This window comes from Hypanus sabinus, chromosome 29 (assembly GCF_030144855.1).
Source record: "Hypanus sabinus isolate sHypSab1 chromosome 29, sHypSab1.hap1, whole genome shotgun sequence".
Lineage (NCBI taxonomy): Eukaryota > Metazoa > Chordata > Chondrichthyes > Myliobatiformes > Dasyatidae > Hypanus > Hypanus sabinus.
This window is the reverse complement of record NC_082734.1, coordinates 19,058,685-19,070,973: the sequence shown is the minus strand read 5'-3', so window position 1 is coordinate 19,070,973 and position 12,289 is coordinate 19,058,685. Positions and strand designations below refer to the sequence as shown.

Below are 12,289 nucleotides of genomic sequence, written 5' to 3'. Positions count from 1 at the left end.
AGGTTGGAGGCCGGTGACTAGCGGTGTGCCTCAGGGATCTGTACTGGGTCCAATGTTGTTTGTCATATACATTAATGATCTGGATGATGGGGTGGTAAATTGGATTAGTAAGTATGCAGATGATACTAAGATAGGTGGCGTTGTGGATAATGAAGTAGGTTTTCAAAGCTTGCAGAGAGATTTAGGCCAGTTAGAAGAGTGGGCTGAAAGATGGCAGATGAAGTTTAATGCTGATAAATGTGAGGTGCTACATTTTGGTAGGAATAATCGAAATAGGACATACATGGTAAATGGTAGGGCATTGAGGAATGCAGTAGAACAGAGTGATCTAGGAATAATGGTGCATAGTTCCCTGAAGGTGGAATCTCATGTGGATAGGGTGGTGAAGAAAGCTTTTGGTATGCTGGCCTTTATAAATCAGGGCATTGAGTATAGGAGTTGAGATGTAATGTTAAAATTGTACAAGGCATTGGTGAGGCCAAATTTTGAGTACTGTGTACAGTTCTGGTCACCGAATTATAGGAAAGATGTCAACAAAATAGAGGGAGTACAGAGGAGATATACTAGAATGTTACCTAGGTAACATTACCAGCACCTAAGTTACAGGGAAAGGTTGAACAAGTTAGGTCTTCATTCTTTGGAGCGTAGAATGTTGAGGGGGGACTTGATAGAGGTATTTAAAATTATGAGGGGGATAGATAGAGTTGACGTGGATAGGCTTTTTCCATTGAGAGTAGGGGAGATTCAAACAAGAGGACATGAGTTGAGAGTTAAGGGGCAAAAGTTTAGGGATAACACGAGGGGGAACTTCTTTACTCAGAGAGTGGTAGCTGTGTGGAATGAGCTTCCAGTAGAAGTGGTAGAGGCAGGTTCGATATTGTCATTTAAAGCAAAAGTGGATAGGTATATGGACAGGAAAGGAATGGAGGGTTATGGGCTGAGTGCAGGTGGATGGGACTAGGTGAGAGTAAGTGTTCGGCACGGACTAGAAGGGCCGAGATGGCCTGTTTCTGTGCTGTAATTGTTATATGATTATAGATCATTGGGTACATCAGCAAAGTCAACGTTTCGAGCCAACTGTGGGAACAATGGGAATTAATCTTGTATCTACAGTGGAGGGGAGGGCAGAGTTGGGAGATGGGATGGAATGTGTGTCTTACTCAAATTACTATCTGAATGGTGTCAGGTTAGGAAAAGGCGAAGTACAACGAGATTTGGGTGTCCTTGTTCATCAGTCACTGAAAGTAAGCATGCAGGTACAGCAGGCAGTGAAGAAAGCAAATGGCATGTTGCCCTTCATAACAAGGGGAGTTGAGTACAGGAGCGAAGAGGTCCTTCTGCAGCTGTACAGGGCCCTGGTGAGACCCCATGTGGAGTATTGTGTGCAGTTTTGGTCTCCAAATTTGAGGAAGGACATTCTTGCTATTGAGGGAGTGCAGCGTAGGTTCACAAGGTTAATTCCCGGAATGGCGGGACTGTCGTATTTTGAAAGATTGGAGCGACTGGGCTTGTATACACTGGAATTTAGAAGGATGAGAGGGGATCCGATTGAAACATATAAGATTATTAAGGGATTGGACATGCTAGAGGGAGGAAACATGTTCCTGATGTTGGGGGAGTCCAGAACCAGAGGCCACAATTTAAGAATAATGGGTAGACCATTTAGAACGGAGTTCAGGAAAAACTTTTTCATCCAGAGAGTTGTGGATCTATGGAATGCTCTGCCTCAGAAGGCAGTGGAGGCCAATTCTCTGGACGTTTTCAAGAAAGAATTAGATAGAGCTCTTAATGATAGTGGGGTCAAGGGACATGGTAGGGAGAAGACAGGAACGGGGTACTAATTGTGGATGATCAGCCATGATCACAGTGAATGGCGGTGCTGGCTCGAAGGGCTGAATGGCCTACTCCTGCACCTGTTGTCTATTGTCAAACTGAAAGATTGCCAAAAACCCAAAGGAGGCAGCAATTCTGATCCATTGGTAAAGTGCGCCATCTGCTGGTGCAGAGCAGAACGGCAGGGACGGGAGCCATTCTGACTGAGACCTGGGCACCAGTGGTGGGCAGTGTTACCATTTGCCTGAACTTGGAAAGAGCAAGCTATCCCTGTTCCTACCGCTAACCTCCCTGCACACTTGGACACTCCAACCTCAGGGTACCTGACTTCCCTGCCTGTACCCGTTGTCTATAATGGCTCACCTTTGAGTGGTTTGTTTCCCCTCTGGGAGTAGAGGGCATTCCCTGACTGACCAGCCAGGCATGTCAACCTGCTCTGAATTTTGCACCTCCTACTTTCTGTGCCTCCATCATCGGTCTCGAACTGCTGCCACTCACTCGCCGACCAGATCACCTCGTCTACCGTTTGCCCCCGCCGTCACCCTCATTTTACTTCCTCCTCCCCCACCCTCCCTGCAGTTTGATCAGTCTCCTTTGTGTCCTTCCCAGTTCTAACAAAGCTTTGTTGACTCAGTCGCGTGCGCGATAGTGTAACGCTTACCGTGACGCTCTCACAGCTCGGGGCACCGGAATTTGGAGCTCAGTTCCAGCGTCCTCTGTGAGGGCATTTGTACGTTCTGCCCGCGTGTGTGTGTGGGTTTCCTCCAGGCGCTCCGGTTTCCTCCCACAGTCCAGACGGTAGGTTAATTGGTCATTGCAAGGCCCTTGATTAGGTGCCACGCATGAAGCTGCTTATCAAGTTAAGAGCCCATGGTATTACAGGAAAGTTACAAGCACGGTTAGGGGGTATGTCTCCTTGCTTGGCTGGTTGGTAGGACGCAGTGAGTGGACTAAAAAGATCCTCTTCCGGTTGACTGCCAGTGACGAGTGGTGTTCTGCAGAGGTCGGTGTTGGGACCACATCTTTTTATACTGTATATCAATGATTTAGATGGTTTTGTTAACAAGTTTGAAGGTGATACAAAGATTAGTGTTGAGGAAACAGGTAGGCTGCAGAAGGACTTAGACAGATTAGGGGAATGGGCAAGAAAGTGGCAAATGAAATCCAATGTTGGAAAATGCCTGGTCCTGCACTTTGGTAGAGGAAATAAATGTGCGGACTATTTTCTAAATGGGGAGAAAATCCAGGAATCTGAGATGCAGAGGGACTTGGGAGTCCTTGTGCAGGACACCCTGAAAGTTACCTTGCAGGTTGAGTCGGTGGTGAAGAAGTTAAATGCAATGTTGCAATGTTTCAAGAGGTCTGGAATACAAGAGCAGGGATGTGAGGCTTTATGAGGCACTGGTGAGGCCTCACCCTGAGTATTGTGAGCAGTTTTGGGCTTCTTAACTGAGAAAAGATGTGCTGACATTGGAGAGGGTTCAGAGGAGGCTCACAAGGATGATTCCGGGAATGAAAGGGTTATCATTCGAGGAACGTTTGATGGCTCTGGGTCTGTACTCGCTGGAATTTAGAAGGATGAAACTTTTCAAACATTGAAAGGCCTAGTCAGAGTAACCATGGAAAGGATGGGTGGGGAGTCTAGGACAGGAGGGCTCAGGATAGTGGGGCATCCATTTAAAACAGAGATGTGAAGAGATTTCTTTAGCCAGAGGGTGGTGAATTTGTGGAATTTGTTACCACAGGCAGCTGTGGAGGCCAGGTCACTGGGTGTGTTTAAGGCGGAGATTGATCCGTTCTTGATTGGCCAGGGCATCAGAGGTTATGGGGGAAAGGCCGGGGAATCGGGGGGAGGATCAGCCATGATTGAATGATGCATTTTTCTTCAGCGACGCGCTCTTCGTAACGTGGTCTCCCGGTGCTTTCCATTTGATGTTGATGGGCTTAGGGATTCTGTTCTCTGTGTATTTGTTAGGCGGACTCCTGATTAGTGCTATTTGCGTGGTCCTAGTTTTGAGAATGTTGCGTGTCGCGGTGTCGCTCGGCCGTCGGGATTGTATAAATAAACTCTGATTGCTGTCTCCTCATGGGAGTCTGCCTTGTCTCTATGTCTGTACTCCGACATTGCCAGCGCGCATTGTGACACGGGCTGTTGACCTAAAAGCACAGATAAGCTGCACAAAGGGATTGCGCGGTTGATTAATGAGGCTGCTGCCTGGTTACTCAGGCTTGCTATCAGGACAGAGACTGAGTAGATTAGCCAGTATTCCCTCGAGCATGGAGCAAATAAAGCATAGAATAGTGCAGCAGCAGAAAAGGCCCTTCAGCCCATTGTGTCTGTGCTGACCGCAATGCCAAATGAAATTCATCCCACTTGCCCGGTGAACTGCCTCTTCAAAGTTGCTAACTCTACAGCCTCTGTAAAAAACATACTCACGTATTTCCTTTACACTTCCCTCCTCTCACTCTAGCATTTGACATGTCTACCCAGGAAAAAGACTCTGACTGTCTATTCTGTGTACAGCACAGTGCAGAAGTTTTAGGCACATAGACATAGTTAGGGTGCCTAAGACCTTTGCACAGTACTGGAGCGGAGGGCAAGTTCGTAGATCTAGCAGGAGCAAAGGGAGTTGGGAATGGTGAGGGTGGAGCACCTGGGGAGAGGTTGGCTGAGAGAGTTCTAGGGGAGGTGGGGGGGTGGAATTGGTGTGGGTGCAGACGCACCCATCCCTGAGACACCAGGCAAGGACATTTGATTCCAAACAATTGGTTTACTTATCAGGTACATATATCGATTATAACCAATGTTTCAATGACAGACTCTGCCATCTGCTTCAGGAATGATGCCTGGGCATGTCTAGTCTGGTGGTATTTATACCCTTCTCGTCTATTCCTCCTGATTCCAGACTTATGCGGGGTATAAACACCACTGGACTAGACGTGCCCAGGCATCATCCCTGAAGAAGATGACAGTTTGTCATTGAAGCCTCAGTTATAATCAATACATGTCCCTGGCTGGAAGCCCAAGAAGAGTTGAGAATGTCAAAAGCACTCGGATATGGCCCAAGTACAGACAGAGCATGATACTGAAGTGGCCCAACAGTTCACTGACTTTAACGAGAACTGTTGAGGAGTTTAAAGGAAAAGTAAAACAGGATCGTTAACTAAAACTCTCAAACTGAAAATTAACGCCAACACTGGGCCGGAACCAATGACAAATTACTAACTGAATACAGCTCCTCTACAGTGTCTGTCGAGAGGGTAGTCCTCTGTCCTGGACAAGGACAAGGGTAAGCAGGGAGCGTAAACATTGCTGTGCTTTTGGTCAAGACTGGAGCAAAAAGGGAGATGAATATCGCGTTAACAGAACTGTACTTAGCTGAAACTTTCCAACTGACGGGCGCAATTGTCGAACCTGTTCCGCAGCCCGCCAGCCCTGGCATGTAGCCCCCACAGCAGAGTGCGTGGCTGTGACAGAGAGGTTTCGGTTAGAGCAATCTGAGCAATGACAATCTTGAAGCTGTATATGCAAGGAATAGGGGGTTTGTTTTGTTTTGTTGTGGTCTGTAGGGCCTGTTTCTGTGCCACACTATGTTTTCCTTCCAGCATTACACACAGACGCTGCTCGACCAACTGAGCACGGATCAATTGTAACGACACTACCTCTACTCTACCAGAGGGGGGCGCGTGAGTCCTCCCGTCGTCACCTCACTTCACCCTCCCACCTCCAGGGGGCGCTCTCTCCCCGCCCCCTGCGTCCCAAGCCCACGCCTGCGTATCGGGGTTCTCGCGAGACCAGCTGCTCCCGGAAGCCGACGGTAGGCGCGACTGTGATTCCGGACCGGCGAGAGGTACATGTGAGCGATGCCGGCGCGGGGGACTACGCCGCGGACCTCAGGGGGCCTCGGTCAAAATAGATCAGTACTGTAAAATAGAGCGGCAAATGGCAACTTGTCGTTTACTCGGCCTCTGTCATTCATCCACTGTTTGACACCGCCTTCCTTCTGATAGGCCGGCTGCCCGCTATGGCGATTCTGATTGGTTGGTTGTTACGTAGCCAGGGGAGAGCGTCTTAAAGGGCCCGCGTCTGTCCTGGCCCCCGTTAAAAAGTTATAGTGATTAACCCGATTTTGCTGCACTTAAAAGGGACAGCACGTCAACTTCATGTAATTAAAAATCTACCTGGTGCGTAGTTTCAGAACAGCAAAAGGCCATTCAGCCCTTCAAGCTGCTGTAGTAAGATCCAGTAACAAGCTGATCATGCCCCTGAATAGGGTCCAAGGAAGCAAACTATGGATTAAAAAGTGTTGACTGGAATAAACAGTATTGTTAATGGTTATTTGATTCACCAGGGATTAATTCTGGCCTTCCTTCCACTGTCTGGCCTCTATGTGACTCATCGTTGTGGTTGATTTGTGAGCTGCCTGTGCAGTACAGGGATATCAGGGATGGTAGCGTTGCCGGGGATATCCAAATCTCATGACAAATAAAGAAAAAAACCCAGCTTAATTGTAAGTGGTTGAATTCACGAGTCCCCATCACCAATTCAATCACAGTAAACTGAGTTACAGAGTTCCAGCATTGTCCTGTCACCTCCTCTCTCGAGCTTTAATCTTAGGATCATGACTTTTCCTGAAACTTGCTTAGGAGTTGGACCCCAAGGATGATTCTGCGAAGGAAAGGGTTATCATACGAGGAGCGTTTGATGGCTCTCGGACTGTAATCGCTAGAATTCAGAAGGAGGAGGGGGAATCTCATTGAATCTATCGAATGTTGAAAGGCCTAGGCAGAATAGATGTGGAAAGGATGTTTCCCATGGTGGGGGGGGTCTAGGTCAAGAGTGATGTCTGTTGAAAACAGATGCAGAGAAATTTCTTTAGCCAGAGGGTGGTGAATTTGTGGAATTTATTGCCACAGGCAGCTGAGGAGGCCAGGTCATTGGGTGTATTTAAGGCGGAGATTGATAGGTTCATGATTGGACACGACATCAAAGATTACGGGGAGAAGGCTGGGGAGTGGGGCTGAGGAGGGGGAGAAAAGGATCAGCCATGATTGAATGGGGGAGCAGACTCGATGGGCCAAATGGCCTAATTCTGTTCCTATGTCTTATGGTCTAATCAGGGATTGTAGCTTCTCCCTGCTATTCACCAGGCATCAATCATCCAATATGGTAGAGATTCCTGGGATTTTTTGTGCCATGGACCCCTATGATTAACCAAGGAGTCTGTGGACCCCAGGTTGGGAACCCCTGCAATATGGATAGTGTTCCAAATCCCCTCACTCTGTACAAACCTGGCTCTAGTTTTTAAGATTCTTCCTATTAATGAGGGAAGTTTCAATCTATGTGCCCCATTGCTTCTCCTTGAAACCTTCAGTCAAATTGCCTCTAAGATTAAATTCCTGGAAACGTGAGCCTGGTTTGTGTGATCTGCAGTCAACCAATCATCCTCCTCTCAACCTTCCAAACTCACCCGTCGAAAGGCAGGCATTCCGTGTCCCCTTTATCAGATACACCTGTATACCTGCTCGTTAGTGTAAATAGCTAATCGTGGCAGCAGCTCAAAGTATTAAAGCATGCGGACATGGTCAAGAGGTTCAGTCATTCAGCCAAACGTCAGAATGCAGAAGAAATCTGAACTAAGTGATTTTGACCCTGGAGTGATTGTTGGTGCCATACAGAGTGTTTTAAATACCACAGAAACTGCCGATCTCCTGCGATTTTCACGCATGACAGTCCCTAGAGTTTACAGGGAACGGCGTGAAGAGCAAAAAAAGCATCCAGTGAGTGGCAGTTCTGTGGGCGAAGATGCCTCATAGCGAGAGAGGACAGAGGAGAAAGGGCGGACTAGTTCGAGCTGACAGGAAGGCGGCGGTGGCTCAGCCATGTGTTTCAGCATTGCCCGTGCAGAAGAGCGTCTCTGGACACACAGCCTGCGAAGTGGATGGGCAAGAGCAGCAGAAGACTGCTCCTGTACTTAATAGAGCGGCCACTGTGTGTACCTGCGCAGCGGTCAGCTTACTGAACCAGCAGACGGGATTCTCTGCTGCTAGTCCCAAAGCTCAGTCACTGTGGTAGGGCGGGAAGTTAAACTGTCACTGTCAGAGGGGTTTGGGGTGAGTTGGTGTACGGAAGTTAGAATGATTGCTGCAGTAGTCTAGTTCGAAGGTGTTAACGACAGATGAGCAGGAAAGGAGTGGCCTTGCTGTGAGATCGGGGTCAGATAGGTCACGGAGGTCGAAAGCTGCACGGATGTGATCTGGGAACTGGTTGGGCTGAGTCGTTCTCCAGTTTTTGGCAATTTACTTGCAAACAATTCATCACCATACAAAGAGACGTCATCAGTGCGCTGTTAATTGTAGCGTGTCCTCTCAATGCTTGGGCTTTCTATACTTGCCGATCAGTTGATCGGTCGCCATTTCGGAAACTCATTTGTGACGTGGGGAGGGAATGTCGTTGCTAATCAGCTGCGTGGGGAACTTTGTGCGCTGCCGTCTGGAACTTTGCCCGCATCAGCTCATAAATAGGATCGAAGTCTGCACGTTTGTTTACAGGCTGAGCACCTGGAGGACGCACCACAATCAACAGGGCACTGACGATGTCTCCCTGCATGGTGACGAAATGTTTGCATGTAAATGGCCAAGATCGGAGGACAACTCAACCCAACCATCACCAACCCAGTCGCACATTTTCCGATTAATTCTGACCTGGGAACTGTCCGGTCTCCTATACTTGGCAAAGTAACTGCAGAAATGCAGGAATTGTAGAAGCACAAAGGAGAAGCAAATGGACTTTTTTTGGTGAAATGTTAACATTGAAGAGGTGACCCGTTACCGTTGAAGGGAGTGACCCGTTACCGTTGAAGGGGTGACCCGTTACCGTTGAAGGGGGTGACCCGTTACCGTTGAAGGGGGTGACCCGTTACCGTTGAAGGAGGTGACCCGTTACCGTTGAAGGAGGTGACCTGTTACCGTTGAAGGAGGTGACCTGTTACCGTTGAAGGGGGTGACCCGTTACCGTTGAAGGAGGTGACCCGTTACCGTTGAAGGGGGTGACCCGTTACCGTTGAAGGAGGTGACCCGTTACTGTTGAAGGGGGTGACCCGTTACTCGTTTCTAAGGTGACCTGTTACCGTTGAAGGGGGTAGCCCTGAGCACTTTCGCCGGACTCTCACGGTGCCTCTTCTACTCAACAGGACAGCCAGCGGCTCCCCTTCAGCCGACATGTCGGACTGGCGCTCACACTATCACAACGAGGACGAGGAGAATCAGGATGAGGCCGAGGAGAATGAAGGTATGGCCCCGCAGTGGCAGACGGCAGCCACGTAGCGGAACAGCTCTTGCGCGCTAGTCAGTGATCTTAGCAATCACCTGAAATGTGCTCAGCGGCCCTAATGACTGCAATGTGTTTGCTGTCCTTTCAGAGGAGTTCAAGTTCACGGGAAGGGACAGTATAATCTTCCTCATCGATGCCTCGGAAAGTATGTTTGAAGAGGACAGTGAAACAAACATTTCGCCGTTTGGTATGACCATTCAGGTGAGGGGGGTGCTTGTGGTGCTCTCTGTCTGCCCCTTCGACTTTCCTGGAAATAGAAACACGAATCCAAAGGCCGGGAGCTGAAGCGGGACGAATGTGAACTTTATTCTGGTGTACCCTACTGGTTAGCTGTGGTATCTCTTGAGTAAACCGTCCCAACGTCTGTAGCACGTGAGCCATTAGCGCAACAGTGAGGGATGACTAGGCGCAGGGGACGGAGCAGTGTCTAGGAACGCTGTCTTTCTGGAATAAGATTCATTGACCCATGACAAGCAAGACTGGGTCTCGTGGCATAAATCTGCAGATGCTGGAAATCCAAGCAACACACACAAAATGCTGGAGGGGTTCAGCAGGCCAGGCAGCGTCTGTGGGAAAGGGTAAACAGTCGAGGTTTTGGGCCGAGACCTTTAATCAGGGCTGGAAAAAAGGATGACAATTCAGGGCAAGAAGCTGGGGGAGGGGGGGGGAGAGGAAGAAGCACAGGGTGGTAGGTGAAACCGGGAAAGGAGGGGAGGGGTGAAGTAAAGAGCTGGGAAGTTGGCGAAAGAGATAAAGGGCTGGTGAATGGGGAATCAGGCAGAAGACCATGGAAGAAAGGAAAGGGGGAGGAGCACTGTAGGAAGGCCATGGGCAGGTAAGGAGATGAGGTGAGAGAAACGGGAATGGGGGAATGGTGAAGCAGGGGGCAATTTAACTGGAAATTTGAGAAATCGATGTTCATGCCATCTGGTTGGAGGCTACCCAGATGGAATATAAAGTGCTGCTTCTCCAACACATGGCATACCCTGTGCCTCTGACCTGACACCTTGTCAAGCAGGTGCACTCTCAGCTGCCCTCCCACCGTGTCAAACAGGTAGATCACTGGAGGGCGGAGAGAGATGAAGATGTTTTAGCGTGTTATGGTGACGTATTAGAAGTATGGACATGCTCAAGGACCAGGGGTTCCTAACCTTCGTTCTGCCATGGACCGATACCGTTAATCAAGGAGCCTGTGGACCCCAGATTGGGGATCCCTGCTCTAGTGGAATCAACGTCCTAAAGGTGCGTTTGGTTGGTTAACTGGCCGCTGTAAATTTCTGTTAGGTTGTGGATGAGTGGTAGAATTTGGAGGAATTGTTAGGCGAAAAGATAGGGAGAATAAAGTGGGATTAGTATTGGTTTAGAAAACATAGGCGATCGACGGTCGACGCAGACTCAGTGGGCTGAAGGGCCTGGGTCACTGCTAGATAATTCTACCAGAACTCTGGGACAGGAACCTCAATGGAGGAAAGTTTGTGTCTGAGCAATATAAACCTTTCGGATCCATCGTAACTCAATTCTGGTGCGGCATTTGGACATCACTTGGGATTGTAGCGGTAGGGTGTGGGGTAGTGTGATAGTGTGAAGCTGTGCTCAGCTGCTGTGCAAATGAGATGGAGGGGGCTGCTTTGTGAAACCTGACCCAACATGAAAAGATTTCATCCTTTCACCTTGATGTGCATAGAACATAACGGTGGGGTAGTGGTTAGCACAACGGTTTACAGTCCCAGCAACCCAGGTTCAATTCCCACCGCTGCCCGTAAGGGTTTGTTTCTGAGCATGTGGGTTTCCCCCCGGGTGCTTCAGTTTCCTCCTGCAGTCCAAAGACGCACCGATTGATAGGTTAATCAGTTAGTTGTCCCGTGACAATTGGAGCATGGGGCTTCACAGCTCAAAGGGTCTATTCCATGCTGTATCTCCATAAAATAAAAATAAATATTTAAAAAATAACAGCTGGATTCTTAAATCCTTACTCACGTGTTCGCAGATCACTCTCCTGAAGCAAAATGGTTACATTACCCAACCATCAAACCAGAAGTCAGGGCTCATCCAGAAATCTGTGTTCCAATCCCACCACGGAATTTTATTTTACTGATCTGGTATTTAAAATGAAGTAACTTCCATAAAATCCAGCCGGTTCATAGTGTCATTGCTGAGTCTGGTATCTCTCTAGACCCACTGTCTCTGGCCAGTGACCCAGACTTGGTGGGGAAAAAAGGAGATAAGCAAAAGGTGCTGGTTTTACCAGCAATGTCTCATCCCAGAACAGAAACAACATCTCTGGCGTGACAGATGGACAGAGCTACAACAGTGAAGGTGCGTTTAGTTGAAGGGCGCTGTGTCTTTAAATAGCTTATTACCAATTAGGCTTATCGTCCTTATTCCTGGAGAAGCACTTAATCTTGCAGGTAGCCATTCCGGATGGTAGCGGAGATGTAGATGTACATGGGGAATTAGGGAAGGGGGGGCCCAATGTTCAGGGCATTTTTAAATCCTCAAAGTTAGTTGATCTTAGCTCCCTTCCCACTCGCTGTAACACAGCTAAGATAGAACAGTACTGAAGCATAAACTGGAAGTGCAGACAATGGCAAATTTGTGCCTAATGTGCATCCATCTAGGCTACTGATGCAAAAATAAAGAATGGTTGACATTGAGATATTTGAGCTGACACAGTTGTTATTCTCACAAGAAGCAGTCTGTCGCCTTTTAATTTCTTTAGACCCAGTTTACAATGAAAGCATGTCGCCTTGATTCCAGAGATGAGGGGATTAGACTATGAAGAGAGATTGTGTCGCCTCGGGCTGTGCTTGCTGGGCTTCAGAAGGATGAGAGGAGATCTTATAGAAGCATATAAAATTATGAAAAGGGTGGATAAGATGGAGGCAGGAAAGTTGTTTCCACTGGTTGGCGAGGCTAGAACTAGGGGATGTAGCTTCAAGATTCGGGGGAGTAGATTTAGGACGGAGATGAGGAGGAACTGCTTTTCCCAGAGGATGGTGAATCTGTGGAATTCTCTGCCCAATGAAGCAGTGGAGGCTGCCTCAGTTAATATATTTAAGACAAGGTTGGGTAGATTTTTGCATAGTAGGGGAATTAAGGGTTATGGGGGAAAGGCAGGTGGGT

At 48.3% G+C, this 12,289-nt stretch overlaps 1 protein-coding gene across 1 annotated transcript in view; it reads left to right on the top strand.

Annotated features, from left to right (window-relative positions):
* The first annotated feature begins 5,585 nt into the window (after positions 1 to 5,585).
* The window catches only part of xrcc6 (X-ray repair complementing defective repair in Chinese hamster cells 6), a 30,774-nt gene continuing 24,070 nt past the window's right edge, over positions 5,586 to 12,289 (top strand). Inside the window, exons 1-3 of the mRNA XM_059953882.1 lie at positions 5,586 to 5,684; positions 9,027 to 9,124; positions 9,255 to 9,367. Coding sequence (XP_059809865.1) covers positions 9,055 to 9,124; positions 9,255 to 9,367 — 183 coding nt within the window. The 5' untranslated portion in view covers positions 5,586 to 5,684; positions 9,027 to 9,054. The remainder of the gene's footprint in view (positions 5,685 to 9,026; positions 9,125 to 9,254; positions 9,368 to 12,289) is intronic.